This window comes from Orycteropus afer, unplaced genomic scaffold, assembly GCF_000298275.1.
Source record: "Orycteropus afer afer isolate SDZICR_OR568_19922 unplaced genomic scaffold, OryAfe1.0 scaffold00685, whole genome shotgun sequence".
In the NCBI taxonomy this organism is placed as follows: Eukaryota; Metazoa; Chordata; class Mammalia; order Tubulidentata; family Orycteropodidae; genus Orycteropus; species Orycteropus afer.
The window spans coordinates 160,099-176,292 of NW_006922272.1; the positions used below are offsets into that span (position 1 = coordinate 160,099).

A 16,194-nucleotide genomic window follows, 5' to 3' on the forward strand; every position below is an offset into this window, starting at 1 on the left:
TTTTCTTTGGTCTTCCTTATTCATTGTTCAGCTTTCACATACACATGAGATGATTGAAAATACCATGGCTTGGGTCAGATGCACCTTAGTCTTCATTGTCAAAGTGACACCTTTACTCAAACATGTTACTATACTTACTATTGCAGTTTTATAGCACAAAGGATACTAATGAAACATATAAGGCGAGGTCTGGAAGGGCTCCCAATGTGGAGCTTCTATGTCCCAAAAAGGGATATGCTATTTTCCCATGTGTGACAATGCCTATCACTAATGAAGCCTTTGTTGGGGCCTCATTATGTAGATATGATTGATTAAGTCATATTTCCTTCCTCCTCCCAAGATTGGCTGATATCACAAAAACCACAGTGGGTCTTTCTAGCCCAGGCAGTGCCCCCTGCCCCATTACTTTCTTAGCATAAATCCTATCAAGTGTGGTCTGGAGGCTTCATCAAAGACATTTCAATCACTGGGATAATTCAAGGTTTTAGAGGTTATCTCTCAGGAATCTGGGACAAAGACCAAATTCTTTGGGTAAAGTGTCATTTCTTACTGCACAAAAGCTTTCTGCTTTCTTAAACTGCTAATTCATAGCACCTTTGGATTCAATTCTGTACGTTCTTATTGAGCATCCCACAGACAAAGCAGTGTACTATGGGTGGGTGAGATACACAGACAAATCACCATAATCTTTGCCCTCCTCAAATTCATAGTCTGAGAAGGAAGACAAACACCTACCACAACAGCAGCCTCTGGGAGGGCTTCCTAGGGAAAGTGGGGTTTGGATTGGCTTTGACTAAACATTTTTATCAGAGGTAACTATTTGAAGGAAGACTCAGATATGGGAGAGAACAGAGGACTTAGAGGGTGTCATTAGCTCTGTGTGGCTTTTGTTAAGAGTTTAAGCAAGTCCTTCAATGTTTCATAAGATATACCTGTCTTTAAACTGCATGAATTAAGCCTTAAATTTGTCACTTTCCACTTTTGATTCTTTTCTAAGTGCTTTTATGATGTTTGAAATCCATAAAGCTTTGGTTTACTTGATGAGAATGTAAGAAACACTGACCTGAGTTTGACCTCCGGCCACAAAACAGACAGTGTTTCTATTTTGGCCTTGAGCTCATCCCGCTATAGTAGTGGACCATCATGAGCCCCAGAAAAAGCCCTGGTGGTATAACAGTTAGGTGCTCAGCTGCGAACCAAGTGGTTGGCAGTTCAAAACCTACCCCGTGGTTCCAGGGGAGAAAAACCTGGTGATCTATTCCCAGAAAGATTCCAAAACCAAAAACCAAACTCACTGCCATCGAATCGATTCCAACTCATAGCAACCCCCACTGAGTTGCTAAGGAAATGAATCTTTACAGAAGTAGATTGTCCCATCTTCCTTCCATGGAGCAGCTGGTAGGTTTTAACTGCCAACATTCTGGTTAGCAGTCAAATACCTTAGGCACTACACCACCAGAGCTCCTTACAGCCTAAAAAATCCTATGGGACAGCTTTACTCTGCCATATAGAGTCGCTATGAATTGAAAACTGACTTGATGACATCTAACAACAACAACAACAACATGAGGCCCAGAGAGTGCCAGGGATTTTGAAGAACTTGTAAACAGAGAGGAGATAAGGAAGAAAAGTCATTGGTGCCTGGGGTGGGAGTTAATGAGATCTTTCTGTGGTTTCTGTTATGGCTGAGAGATCAAGGCACTTGTTCATATTATCACTAAAATGTGTAAGCGGGGACAGGATGGCCAGACCTCTCTGGTTTTGGCTGGCCTCCCCTTTCTTGCTCTTCCTGATGTGGAAGTATTAAGTATTATTTTGGTTTATTTTTTTAATCTTGTTTGGGAATTAGGCTAAGATATGAATTATACACAATAGCACATGGCATGTTAAAGCAGAAATGAGCTCTTTAGGAATTACCCTCTCATTTATTGATGAAGAAACTGAAGTCCAGAGAGGCTGCTATGTTTTACCTGGGGTCTCACATCTACTAGGTGTCAGAAGCCAGAGGGAAGTCCAGGTCTTCATTTCGCTCTCCTTCACGTGAGCAGTGTGGTGTGTGTTTTACCAGAGAGAGCTGGAATTGTTTCTTATGGGGATTTGGAGACTGACACACAAATCAACATTCAGAAGCCTGTTCTCTCTTTTTATGAATTTCAAATATAGCATAATGACCATAGAAAATAAATCTTCAGATTCCAAACTTGACAATGTCCTTCAACTCCATTCTCTGTCTTGGGTTACGAGGACGTATTTCCATTTTATTGCAAATTGAACATAAGCAGTTTTACAACGTGGCTAGCAGTCTAGCAAGCCCACTTTCAGTTTCAAAGCTCCCCAGATTTATCTTTAATGAACTTGAGGTTGGGTGTGTATAAACGTATTTTCAACAGTGTGTTCCAACTGATTTGAATGAGCTATAGACAGTTCCCTAGTGGTCTCAAACTGTACATTTATTTATTTTCCTTGTGTTTTATTTATTTATTTTTATTTAAGAGCTTGTTTTGCATTCAAAGTCATGCGTACATTTAGTTTCATTCCTCATTCGCCATGTCCAACCTCAACCCAGCCTCCTCCCCTCCCTACCCTGCAACACTCCCCCTGTGACCCTCATATTTATGCACTCCTGTTTGTCCTGCATTTCCTCAGTTTGAATGTTGGTCCTTTGGTGTCCCATGGTTTACTGCTTTAGGGGATGCATTACCATTGAGTATGTGAGTACAGCATCCTGGGTTGAGTGGTCTGTTTGTACATCTTGCTAACCACTGGGCTGAGAGCCTGCCCCTGGGGGTAATATTTATTCCAGGTGCCGAATGTATTCCAGGGCCATAGTATTGGGGGTCTCACCAGACTCCATCTGACTAGTAGTTCTGGTCATTATTGAGTTTTTGGATTTTGTTCCACGTTTTCCCTCCCACTCTATCCAGGATCTCCAGATTTGATCCTTTCCTGAGTGGCTGGCATTGGTAGCCGGGCACCATCTGGTTCTTCTGGTCTCGAGGGCCATCGTGTCCTAGGGTTAATTGCTTCTAAATGCCCTTTTATTGTGTGTGTATGTTCTTCTTCACTTCCAATGCTGGGAGACCATTAGCTGCATCCTAGATGACTGCTTGAAAGCTTTTAAGACCCCAGTTGCTACTCATCAATGTAGGATGTGGAGCAACGCTTTTATGTATTTTGTTGTGCCAATTGAGTCTGGTGTACCCCAGTACTATGGTCCTGATGTAGTAGCTCTATTGGATCTCTCTTCCATAGTGTTGGGATGTCTGTGAGGGATTACTCTATGTCTGTCTTCTTTGTTTCTGTAAGGACTGCAGTATTTTGTATCACTGGTATCTGTACAAGATTAGCGTATACCTCTATTCACTGACCCCTGTCTGATCATCTCAGGTGTGTATGTATTTATCTGTGTAGCCTAGTGCTTGGCATTAATGGAAATATGATATTGTAGACACTTTGGTTTCAAACTGTACATTTATACAGTCTGTATTGTTTTTCCTTTTAGGACCAGATATTTATGGAAAATGTAGGTGCAGTGAAGCAGCTCTGCAAACTCACCAACAACCTTGAAGAAAGAATACAAGAATTAGAAATATGGAACAGAAAGCTGGCCAGGCTCAAGCGGCTCAGTAGTTTGAAGTCCTCGGTCAGTGAAGCCAGCTCAATCAGGTATATTCAGGATGGCCATAAAGATGTGGGGAAAGGAGAGAGGTATTTTCACAACTAGATGAACCTATAAGGTCTTTTGGATCAAGCAGCACTCATTACTTTCTCATAAGGAAGTTCTTGTTCTTCTTTTAGAATGTTTTTTGGAACACAGTTGCCTTCCATGATAATTTTCCTATTTTTTTTTTTTACTTAGCTGCTTAAAAATGAAACTAAACTTGAGGCATCTGCTTAATAGCAATTGTGATAGGAAGTGTGAAATTTTAGTAAAAGGGTGGCTTCTCCTTTAAAAAGGAGAGTTGACCATTTCTAAATTTAGAAAACTATGTTTAGTTCTCAGGGAAGAAACATTTTTTAAAAAATGATTATTTAAGAAGGTAAATGCCTGTTTCTCGGGGTTTGATTTTGAGACAAAGAGAAATGTAATGTTTAATGCATTCATTTTAAGCTTCCTAGAGGTCTTTTCCACAAAAGAAACTGTCAATTGCCTTGATGTTTTCTCTTTTTTAAATGATACCACTATAAAGCAAATGAAAGTAATACTGCTGCCTTAGTGACGGCCTAGACCTTGGTCATATAATGCCTGAAGAAGCATTTGAATTGTAATCAATTTTCCTTCTTTTTTAAAAGCAAATTTAGCAGAGCTGCTAGTGTGTCTTCTCCAAGAAGAGCCACTCCCAAAAAACCCAACAAGGTAAATGGACTTAAATTTAAAATAAACACAGATGACATTTTCTACACACACACACACCCTTTTGAGAAATTGGTCAAGAATTATTTTTCTGTTTATTTGTTGGTAAATTCCCTAGTTTATATCCTATGCATGTCAGGTGTTTAAATACTTAACTTGTTTACAGTTTCTTGGTGGCACAAAAGGTTGGAGGTTTGAACTTTGTAGAGGCACCCAGCAAAAAAGGCCTGGGGATCTATTTCTAAACAGTTAGTCACTGAAAACCCTGTGGAGCACGTTCTACTCTGAGACACATGGGGTCTCTATGAGTCAGTGAAAATAAGTATGGAACACATCCATTTCAGAAATACTATCCTCCCGGTTTTTGTAACTGTTGTCCTCATCAGGTAAGATCCATCAGCTTTTGATGCCTGTGTGGCACTGGGCCACAAGATCTGTGTATATGCCTTGACTCCACTGAATCCCTTATCTTTGGCTTCAGAAGACCCCAGGGGGACTTAAGTTAATCCTCAAATCCTTCTTTCCCTTTAATATTTAGTACTGTATATGCAAATCAAGAATAGTCACTTTCTTGCAAAGGTTAAAGTGTGATCATTTCATTAATGAATGAAGATAATTCTATTTTTTTGGAGCATAAATAAAGAATAGCTGTGAATTGGCCAAATCATCAATTAAGATAATACTTGCAGCACAAATGTGAAGGTTAATCATTTCTTTACTTAAAGGAGACCCGCAGAGAAGTGTCAGTCAGTGAAGACGGGGATTTAGGTGAGGCTGCAATACTTCTTTCCTAGCTGCAATACACAGGTACCTGTGAAATGCCACTTACTATCTCTGACCCACCAGTATTCTAGCAAGGAGGCCCTCTCAGGTGAAGATAATCATGATTTTAATTGATACCCTGTTAATGGCTGACCAATATTTGGGTAAATGCCTTGGTTTGCTCTGTTTCAGAAAGAGTTAAAAATTCTTCTATACTGAAAACTGGTAAAGTGCTGCTGACAGGCTTCTCAGTATACCAATAAACATGAATACACTTGGACAAGATACTTAATTGCACTGAAAAAATGAAGATAATGATGTTACCTACCTTACAAAGATTGTTGATAGGATTAAAGGAGCTAAAGCTCCTAGCACAGTGCTTGACAAGCGGCAGGGTGCTCAGTAAACACAAAAGATCAAAAATCCTGTGCAGGGAAGGTGCCCTTTGTACTAAGAAGCCCCCAGTGGGACTGAGGAAATGGAATCTACATCAATGAAAAGCTCTGATTCGTACTTTAAGGCCACCTGCAACCTCTGTAAACCAAAACCAAACTCACTTTCAAAGAATCAATTCTGGCTCATAGCAATGCCCATTGGGTTTCCAAGACTGTAAATCTTTACCAAAGCAGACTGACTTACCTTTTGTCCATGGAGCAGCTGGTGGGTTCGAACCACTGAATTTTTGGTTTGCAGCTAAATGCCTTAACCACTACACCACCAGAACTCCTTTGCAACATCTGGAGCTGCACCCAAAGATTCTATTTTGCAGTTATTTGGAATCTTAACTAGAATGAGAGCAGGTATGGGGTCTGCTTTCCCCACTTTGTATTCCCAGGGACTAGCACAGAGTAGGTACTCAAGAATTATTTGTAAAATAGAATTGAACCCACACTTGTGGCTTCCAGCCAAACAAAAAGACAAGGCATATGAGTTGAACATTTACCTGAGGTAGATACGCTCCTTGGAGAGAACAATCATGGGAGAAAGAAGGGCTGTTTGTGCACAGGGAGACAGCTCAAGGGGCAGGAGTGCATGGAGAGATGGACACAGGGAAGAGGTGACTATGGGGAGGAAGTGGGAGGGGAGCTGTTGCATTGGGGTAAATTGTAGTAAATGTCATGAGACAAAGTATATGTGAACTGCTGTATGGAAAGCGGATTTGCTCTGTAAATTTTCACCCAAATCATAATAAAAAATAAAAATAAATAAATGTTGAAGGAATTTAATAAGGAAAAAAGAGAAGTATTTGTAAAATAAATACATGACTGGAGAGTGCAGACTGAAAATATTCCTGAGGTTCACAGATTAAATTAAAAACACTAATTGACTCAGTGTTCTGAGCATGTGGTGGGTGGGGTGGGAGACTGAGGTGTGGACACAGAGTTGAGGATTTATATGGGTATAAAAGACATTCAACTCGAGATCTCTTATAATCACTAGACTGGAGCTGTTGGAGGCAGAAAAAGACGAGTAAGATGTGATACCTTTCTGGAAGGAATTACAAGTTAGCCAGGGCAAAAACCCAAAACCAAACTCACTGCCATCAAGTTGGGTCCAACTAACAGCAACCCCTTTTTGGTTTCTGAGGAGGTAAATCTTTATGGAAGTAAAGTTTTCCTTCTGCAGAGTGGCTGGTGGGTTTGAACCACCAACTTTCTGGTTAGCGGTCAAATGCCTCAGGCACTATGCCAGTAGAGCTCCTTAGCCAGGGCAAAGCAGAAGGAAATAACAAGTTGTATGAAACTAGATGTGATTAAAGCTGCAGCGGTTCTGAGTGCTGCAGGAGTATTAGTGGAGTCATGGGAGATTTGGGAGAGGTTTCAGACAGAAGAAGCACAGGTTTGGAAGCTGGATCTGGCTTCACTGAAGGATTGGGTTGGAGCTGGGTGAGCATGGATAGTGATAGTAGAAGAAAAAGCTGAGAATATAGGTTGGGTTCTTATTCTTCTGAACCATCAAGTTATGGAGTTCATTTGGTAAGCCATGAAGACATCCTGATAAATCATAGTAACATATAAATTGTATTATGCTGTTTCCTTTTTTTTTTTTTTTTGTAGATAGGAGCAGCATGACATTATATGTTAAGAACATTGTCTCTGGAGCAAATTGTTTTGGTTCAGATCCTGGCTCTGTGACTTAATACTATATGATCTTGGGTGAGGAACTTAGCCTCTCTGTGCCTCATGGTAATAGTACTTGTTTTGTAGGGTTGTTGAGGATTACTGGGGGATTAAGTTCATTGATATATATATATATATAAAAGTTCATGAATATATATATATATAAAACACTCAGAAGAGTATATGGTACATGAATGCTGTATACCAAACCAAAAACCCAAATGCATTGCCATTGAATCGATTTTTGACTCAGTGACCCTATGTTGTTGTTGTTATGTGCCACCGAGTTGGACCCAACTCATAGTGACCCCTCCTTGGGTTTCCGAGGCGGTATCGCTATGGAAGTAGATTGCCCAACCTGCCTTCCGAGGATTAGCAGTCAAGTGCCTTAGAGTAAAACTTGCCCTGTAGGGTTTCTAAGAACAGATTGCCACATCTTTCTCCAGTGGAGCATCTGGTGGGTTCTAGCTGCTGACCTTTCAGTTGGAGCTGAGCACTTAATGACTTGCACCACCAGGTCTTCTCAAGTACTGTATAAATTACTAATATTTTCAATCCCACCATTCCAGTGGTTCTCATACTCATATTAGAATATTCCAGAGAGTTTGATAAAGTACAAGCAATGGGGTATTTGCTTCCATTGTGCTGCCTACATAAGGGTCTCAGTTATTTCCTTGAGGCTGACTTTTCTTTACATGCCACTACCAACCCTCTAGGTCTTCTCTGTTGTTAGGAGGTTCCAAGATTGTTTGGCGGGTGTGTGTTGGGGGGAGTGCTGTTGAGAGTTAGTGGCTCCTTACCAGATGGTAAGAAGGATGGTAGGCTGTGGAGAGTTAGTGCTCCTTACCAGATGGTAAGAAGGAATGACTTGGCCCTGCCTCAACTTCCACAGCACCCAACAGGACTAGATGATGCTTGTAAAGGAACATTGAGGTCTCTGGATCTACCTCTCATCCAATCCATGGTTCCTCTTTCTTTCCTCCCTCTCTCCACCTCCAAGAAATAGGTGGGTGATTCTTGCTATATGTAGGTGTTGGGTTGAGGTGCGAAGGCCCTCACAGTTCAAGTAAGATTTTACTGAATATGTGGAGAAGGGGAGAAAAGGGGAAAAAATGTATGCTGATAAATATTTTTCATTATCTACCACTTCCAGTTTCCCAGCTTCCACCCCATCCCACTCCAGAATTTTGAGGGCATTTAGGTTTTTAATAAAACAAAATTACCCCTTAGTAATTTTCATGCACATCTGAATTTGAGAACCATTATACTGTTAATTGGATACACCCAATACCTCTGAATAGCAGGCAGGTATTATTTTACTATTCCTATTTTATTCAGGAGGAAAATGAGGATCAACAATGTTTCAGTGACCTGTTCAGGACTCAGCACCTAGTGTGGCTCTGGGTCTTAGGGCATTTTCCTATTCTAGGTCAAAGGATTTTGAGAAAAAGTATGGAAATTTAAAATCATCTGGCAGCTATAGGGGGTTGGCTAGAAGGAGAAATGCTTCTCCTGAGACTAATATGATTTAATTCCAATCAATTCAACAGATTTTATTGAGTTCCGTTTCTGTGCAGCACACTATTTAGACTTCTTCAGAACGGTTCTATGAGATGTAGAAGTGGTAAGAACTATTAACTTTCTTGGTATTGAGTGGCTTCCAGCTGTAATTATGGATGACTCCATTGCAATAGCCATAAGGGTCTGAAAAAAAAAAAAAACCACCTCACTACAGTCGAGTCGATTTCAACTCATAGCAACCCCTCCTTGGGTTTCCAAGGCAGTACCACTATGGAAATAGATTGCCCAACCTTCTCTCTGAGGAGTGGCTGGTGGGTTTGAACCGCCAGCCTTCTGGTTAGCAGTCAGATCCCTTAGGCACCACACTATCAGAGCTCCCATAAGGGTCTGAGCACTGGATGAAAAGTGTGTGGTCAATTTTCCCCACAACATTTCATTGAAAAATCATTTCTTTAGTCAGATATCCAGCCCAAGAAATTCAGCCAAAGATTAATTTAAAGCTATTTCTTAACTACCATCCTCCCCCAATAACCTGACCAAAAGCATAGTTCTAGCCTGTACCCCAAAGAGAAGCAAACATCCTACTCACTAGTACGTTAGAAGGGAGACTCGTAGATAAGGAACACCCGCTGTGACTACTTTCACGGCTCACCTTATTTAAGTGTCCAGGAAACCTCTGCCCATATCTTCAGCTGGGTTCCCTACCAATTCCACACTATCTACTATGTAGCTCTTGGACCATACCCCATATGCAAATTTCCATGCCAGTTTGTATCAGTCTTATGGATCTGCCTTATGTACTTCATAGAGACTGTAACTTACTTATTTCTACATCCTCTATAACATTGTGTGTAGTAAAAACCAAGCCAAACTCACTGCCGTCGAGTCGATTCGACTCGTAGTGACCCCTCCCTTGGGTTTCCGAGGTGGTATCACTACGGAAGTAGGTTGCCCAACCTTCCTTCTGAGGAGTGGCAGGTGGGTTTGAACCAGCAGTCAAATGCCTTAGGCACTACCCCATCAGAGCTCCCAGCACATAGGAGTAAGCAATAAATATTTGTTGACTGGATATAAGAATAAATGAGACACAGGCCCAGAGCCGTCGTTATAAATAGGTGGTAGAATTAGATATCGATGTTTATGATTTAACGAGTGCTTAGTAGCATTTCATGCCACAGATATCTTTCCCACGGTTGTCATGATGCCTGAAATTCTTCCACTGGAATTTATTCTTCATGTCTTAAACACCTTTTGATTTTCAAAAGTATCCTTTTAAAAGAGATGAACACCTGGGTTCTGACAGCATCAGGTCTAGTAGGATGATAAACTCATAAACTCCAAGAACCAATGCCAAATAAATGGCATAGACAATTTGTCCTGTAGGATTTTAGAGAAAAGAGAGAATTCTGTAGCCATGAGTATCAAGTAAAGGAAGGCACATGAGGTAGGCTTTGAAAGAAAGTCGTTTTCAGAGAAGCAGAGAGGAGGAGGAAGGTGTACTTTGAGGAGCGCACACCCACTGTCCCAGGGGAGCAGAAAAGATCATTGCAGGAGCCGTTCTTCAGGCTTCCTTCCTGGTAGTCTCTGATTTATCACTGCTCATTACTGAATCTTTTTATAGGTTTATTTTTCAGGAAAAAAACAGTCGTGTCCTAACTGGGTTTTCCAGACGTTGGTTATAACTCTAATTGCTGTGATGGCATTTTGGTAAGAAAAACTTCAGTGTTATTCTATGTCAAGTTCTTTATTCTTCCTAGGTTTTCTTTTCTCACCTATGAACTGGGGCATGACCTTCTACTCACTCAGAAGAGAAGAAGCCCTTTAAACCAGGGACTGACCTTTTCTATTTAGCTTAGAGATGAAAGAGCCTTTTTGAACTCAGTTTGAAGGAACAAGCACAGACTTTCTGCACTTCAATGTGGAATGAAGGGTGCCTCTTAAACATGAAGGATTTTTTTTTTTTTTTCCTAATCAATTGATGTCTCTTTAGTAGTTCACTGTACCTTTCACTTTTGTGTGTGTATATGTGTGTGTTCTTAGTCTTGGAAATAACGTTCTCAAATTCCCTTTTCTCTTTCCTGTCTTCTTGTGGAAATGGAGTAAGTAGGCAATCCGCTCTGCCCCATTTATTAAGATTCTTTCGGATTTCTCAGTGAAGATCTTTCACCATTGGTGGTATGAGATTATCCTAAAATGTACAGTAAGATAAAATTGAAATAAAATTTACTAAGTAATTAAATTGAGACAATATAGAATTTGCTATGTAAGCATGAGGTGACTTTTGTCCAGCTATCCCTTCTCTCCTGGAGGGAGGGATTAATCTCTTGCTTGGATTTTGGGGACCTTTCTCTGGTGTCTGGTCTTCAGGCTTCTGCTGCTGCTGGAATGGCTCCTCTGCCTCAGGGCTCTGATCAACCAGTGCTCCTTTGGGCCTCTATTCTTGCCTGTGCCCTCCAGATCTTTGAATGTTTCTTTCTTGTTTTTAGTCTGACTGTTCACATGGTGAAAGGAGTACTTATCCCTCAAAAAATGCTTTGTTGGTGTGGGAAAGAACTGGCTTCTGAGCCTTGTCTCAGGGAGATAAACATTTTCAGAGGCAAAGCCAGCTAGTTGCCCAAGGTGCTTCTGGCTCCTTGATCTAAAGCAGCTCCTAGTACAGGAGGCAGAGGAGGTCTCTCTGTGCTCTTCTCCTCTTTAGTACTCTCACCTTCAACTTGTTACTGCCTGCTGTTGCCCAAGTATTTTACACCACTACACAGAATTCTCATAGAAGCCTGATACTTTTCTCACTCTAAGTGTGCTTATCCCTTCCTACTAGGTCTCTCAACACAGGAGAATATGAGTGCGTACCTTTAGCAGACATTTAGCATTCTCTAGAGACACAGGTCCAGGAAAACCGAATGGAAAAGCCAATACTACTGTTGAATGGGCTTACTAGATCTTACGAATTCTAAAGTTGTTGACTGTCCAGTAACATAAATGGAGGTGTTAGGTTTATCATCTTGTTTTTGGCCTGTGGTGTACCCTAAAAGGGTCAAAACCAGAGAACTTTCCCTCAGAGAAGAGAGCAGATATCTATGTCATTCTATGGCCCGGGAAGTTCCCTGAGTTACATATTAAGGTAGATGACAGAGACAAATCAGAAAGGCTAGTAAAGGATTACTTATAGGGATGGGGTGGAGAGTGGAGGCACCTAGAGAACAAACTAAGGGAAATGATCTATAGCAAGCAGGTACCAGGATGACACTGCAAATTGCATCTGATGACATCTTTGGTGCTCAGCGCCACTTTTCCCGGATGACGTTGTGCCTGCTGGGCAGTAACAAGTTGCTGCTGAGAACACTCTGGGAAGTCTTTCTTTACGAATGAAATTCAAAGGCACAACACATTTCTTTGTGTGACAATGGTTCTGCTCTCCTATTTGGGGTGGCAAAATGTTTAAAAGCACAAATTGGCAACCACCTATAATGTTGTGTTCACTGCCCAGGTATGAATAGTGGTAAATCCGTCACCTTTAATGGGGAACTAAACCATGAGGAACCAAGGTTGAAGTCAAGTTGGTGAGAAGTCAAGATAGGTAACAAACACTGTTTCAAGTACAGCGCAAAGTGTGACTGTAAAGTCGCCAGGCAGACTTTCTTATGTGACTTGTAAGAGAGTTCTAAAGGCATGCCCAAAGGAGAAGAACCCTAAGTGACTGGACCGGTGAGAGCTTCCATTTGGACATACACATTCTGATAATGGGGGTCGGGTGGGATAGATACTCATTTTAAAGTCATGTATTGTGGAAATGAATGCTTTATTGCATTTCTTTCCTTCCACTGCCCAATTTGTTGCATTGTGCTCTGAAAATACAGGCAGCAGGAAGATGTCAGAAAAGCAGCCAAAGGGCTTATAATTGGCAGCCAACTAATCCTGTGCTGCCTTTCATCTCCAAATGTGACTGTACAGACAACCTCCATCAGTGGGATGTGAACTTTGCCCTGACATTTTCCTGCAAGGAGCAGAGGGCTGCCTCCAGCTATCCACATGCTTCCCCTTGTAATCTTCCACTAGTAATGGGCACTTCTGAGACAGCTTGTGGGGGCCAGGGGTCTGCTCTGTGGAAAAATCCACCAGCCCAGAGTACCCATGAGCCTCTGAGCTCCAGGAAGCTGAGGGCTTTCTCTCACTAAGGCAGAAAGCATAACTGTGCTGGTTTCCATGGTGCTTCTATCAGCCATGACGTCCCCTCCTCTCCTCTTCCATCTGGGTGGCCTGCTAAAATGCAACCTTGGCCAGCTGCATGTGTGAGATATGTCTGAAGTCAAATCTGCCACATAATGCCTCTTTTTCCTTTTTTTTTTTTAAACAGTGCTTTGACAATAGTCTCCCTTTACATACTTAGCTTGAAAGATCAAGATCGACGTGCCCCAAATGTCCTGCCAAGGTGAGAGTTCAGGTCTTGTTTTCCTTTGTGGGAAAGGATTTTTGAAGGCCTTCTTCATTAATCATTTGTTCTCTTCCTCCAGCAATATCACCAGTTCTCAGGAGCCAGCTCTGCCACCCACAACCTCCCCCTCAGGTAAGGTCTTCCCATTCCTCACCCTCAAACTCAGCCTTGTTTCATGTGACTTGTCCACAGGAGAAACCAGCCTTTCTGGTTAACCTTGTTGCTTCCCTCCCTTCTGCTGAATGCCTTACAGCACCTGATATGTCCCTGGCAACCACACAGCCCTCCCTCCAAGTACCAGAAATCACTTTTTGTGAGATGTTACCATGTGAAGAGACTTACTGCTGCCCCATCTGGGGAATCAGAAGAGTCTTTTCAAGTCCTGTGCAAAGACAATCCGAGGAGAAGAAGGAACTCTATCAGAGGCCATGGGCAGGTAAAGGATGTTCACAGACAAAACAACTAGGGATTTTTCCACACCAGTGTTTACTGGATAGTCTCTTAATGATTCCAGATATTGGTTCCACTCTCCTATTTAGGGCAGCAAAATCTTGAAAAACGTGTTGTTGTTGTTGTTATGTGCCGTGGAGTTGGACCCGACTCATAGCGACCCCTCCTTGGGTTGCCGAGGTGGTATCACTGCAGAAGTAGATTGCCCAACCTTCCTTCCGAGCAGTGGCTGGTGGGTTTGAACCTCCAGACTTCTGGTTAGCAGTCAAGTGCCTTAGGCACTATGCTACCAGAGCTCCTATAATATTGAGTTGCCTGCCCAGGGTTGGGGAGCTCTGGTAGCATAGTGCCTAAGGCATTTGACTGCTAACCAGAAGGTTGGTGGTTCAAACCAACAAGCCACTCCTTGGAAAGAAGGTTGGGCAATCTACTTCTGTAATGATATCACCTCAGAAACCCGAGGAGGGATCACTATGAGTAGGATCTCATTCGACGACAGTGTGTTGCATTACATTGTTGCCCAGGGATGAAATTCTGGTTGATTCAAATGCTTGTAATTTTTGCCAAGTGAAAGGGTCTCATTTAAATATCTGTTGCCAACAAACTTCGTAATAGTAAGTAGTACAAGTATAGTAATTACATGCATGTAGATAGATTTTTTTGGCTCACTTTGAACTTAAAAAGTGATATACTCTCTGAGTTCTCTGCCTAAACCAATCAGGGTGAAATGAATGTAAGCAGCTTTGGAAACTCTAATTAATTCAGGGTAAGCTTTAAGTCAGTGTAAACACAAGTTTGCATTTCACTTTCAGAGTATCTTCTTCCTCTTCCTCCTAGGGATAACCGCCCCTCCCTCCACAGAGATTTTTTTTTTTAAGTAACAGAATTTTTTTGTTAGAAAATTAATTTTTTTGTTAGAAATGTGAACAAGGCTTAAAAGTATAATTATGTATATAAGATCAAATACAGTACATTCAATTGTATACTAATTTATTATTGTTTTCAGAAATCCCCTTTTTTATATGCACCCATATTAATGAGTGTCTAAAATAATGATGATGATGCTAATAATAACAGTAAGTGCATATTGGTATAGCTTATCTCTTAGGATGGTATGTTGTTGTTGTTGTTGTTATGTGCCGTCAAGTCGGACCTGACTCATAGCGATCCCTCCTTGGGTTTCCGAGGCAGTATCACTACGGAAGTAGGATTGCCCAACCTTCCCTCAAATCACCATGGCTTAATGTGGCAAACATTTACCTCTCCCTCACTCCATGTGTCAAAAGTGAATCAAAGAAGGCTTTTGCTTATCATGTCCATTCAGGATCTAGCTGATGGAGACTCCGTCTCAACACACATTTCCATGATCTCTCTAGCAGTGGTAAGAGAAGAAGGCAAAGAGTGTACTGGCTCTTAACGCTTCCACCTATGTGTAATCCATGTCACTTCTGTTTTCTCTTTACTGGCCAAAGCAAGTCACATTGGTCACGTCTAATTTTAAAATGAGTGGAGAAGTGTAGTCTTAACAGGTGGCAGAAGAAAAGTGAACTGGATTATTTGTGGACAGCCCAATGACTGACACACAGATTATGATCAGTAGTAGAAGTTTGGGGGCTGCCATGTCATTTCTTTTTCCTTTTGTTATTCCATATCACAGTCTTAAATAAATAACTTTAATAAGTCATCATCATTATTATCCTGTCATGATCATCACATAAAGGGGTATTATTATAGATGTGAGGCACTGTCATAATTTGTTTACATGACTAAATCATCCAATCCCTACAAGCCATACAATAGTTACTGTTCTTATTCCCATTTTTTCCAGTGAGAAAGCTGAGGCACAGAGAGTTTTTCCTACACCTAGAAGAAACAATGCTTGTACTGTTTTTCTCATGGAAGCAGGTCTTGATTGAACTGGAGAACAGATGCATCACTGTTAGGGTCAGAATAAAGGTTCAGTTTGAAGAAAAGGATTTGTTTCAGTCATCATATTCTTAATATATATATTTTAATTTTTATTGTGATTTGGGTAAAAGTTTTCAGAACAAATTCATTTTCCACACAGCAGTTCATACACATTTTGTCTCATGACATTCAGTACAATTCCCACAATGTAACAGCTCTTTTCCCAGTTCCTGCCCATATTCTTAATATTTGTAAATATGAAAAGGTCTAGCCTTCATCCCTTGCAAAAGCCTTGAGGAGGGAACTTTGAGGGTGGTAAATCTTTTTCTTGCCTTGGGAGTCCAACCTGGGGACACGTGCTGTCTTTTCCTGAAACCAATTCTCAGAAGAGACCATTCTACCTCAGAGAGATGTGTTCATAACATTGAATCCTGAATAGAAAGCAATCATAGATTGGTCCAATCTGGTCCCCTTTCGAGATGTTCCTTGACCCCTAGGCAAATGTACTCCTGTAGCCAGTAGCTCTTTACATGAAGGGAATATTAGGAAAAGCAGCCCTCATCAAAACCATGTTAAGGTCTGTAGCTCTCTTCTCTGGAACATCAAGTAATTGTTTATCTTATGCTCCTGTGAGAGGCACTGAAGTG

At 41.3% G+C, this 16,194-nt stretch overlaps 1 protein-coding gene across 1 annotated transcript in view; it reads left to right on the forward strand.

Moving 5' to 3' along the window:
- Positions 1–16,194, forward strand: part of MYRFL (myelin regulatory factor like) — a 132,574-nt gene that overhangs the window by 91,227 nt on the left and 25,153 nt on the right. The window contains exons 12-17 of the mRNA XM_007956920.1: positions 3,503–3,666; positions 4,294–4,357; positions 10,379–10,464; positions 13,112–13,186; positions 13,269–13,321; positions 13,443–13,625. Of these exons, the coding sequence (XP_007955111.1) occupies positions 3,503–3,666; positions 4,294–4,357; positions 10,379–10,464; positions 13,112–13,186; positions 13,269–13,321; positions 13,443–13,625 (625 nt within the window). The remainder of the gene's footprint in view (positions 1–3,502; positions 3,667–4,293; positions 4,358–10,378; positions 10,465–13,111; positions 13,187–13,268; positions 13,322–13,442; positions 13,626–16,194) is intronic.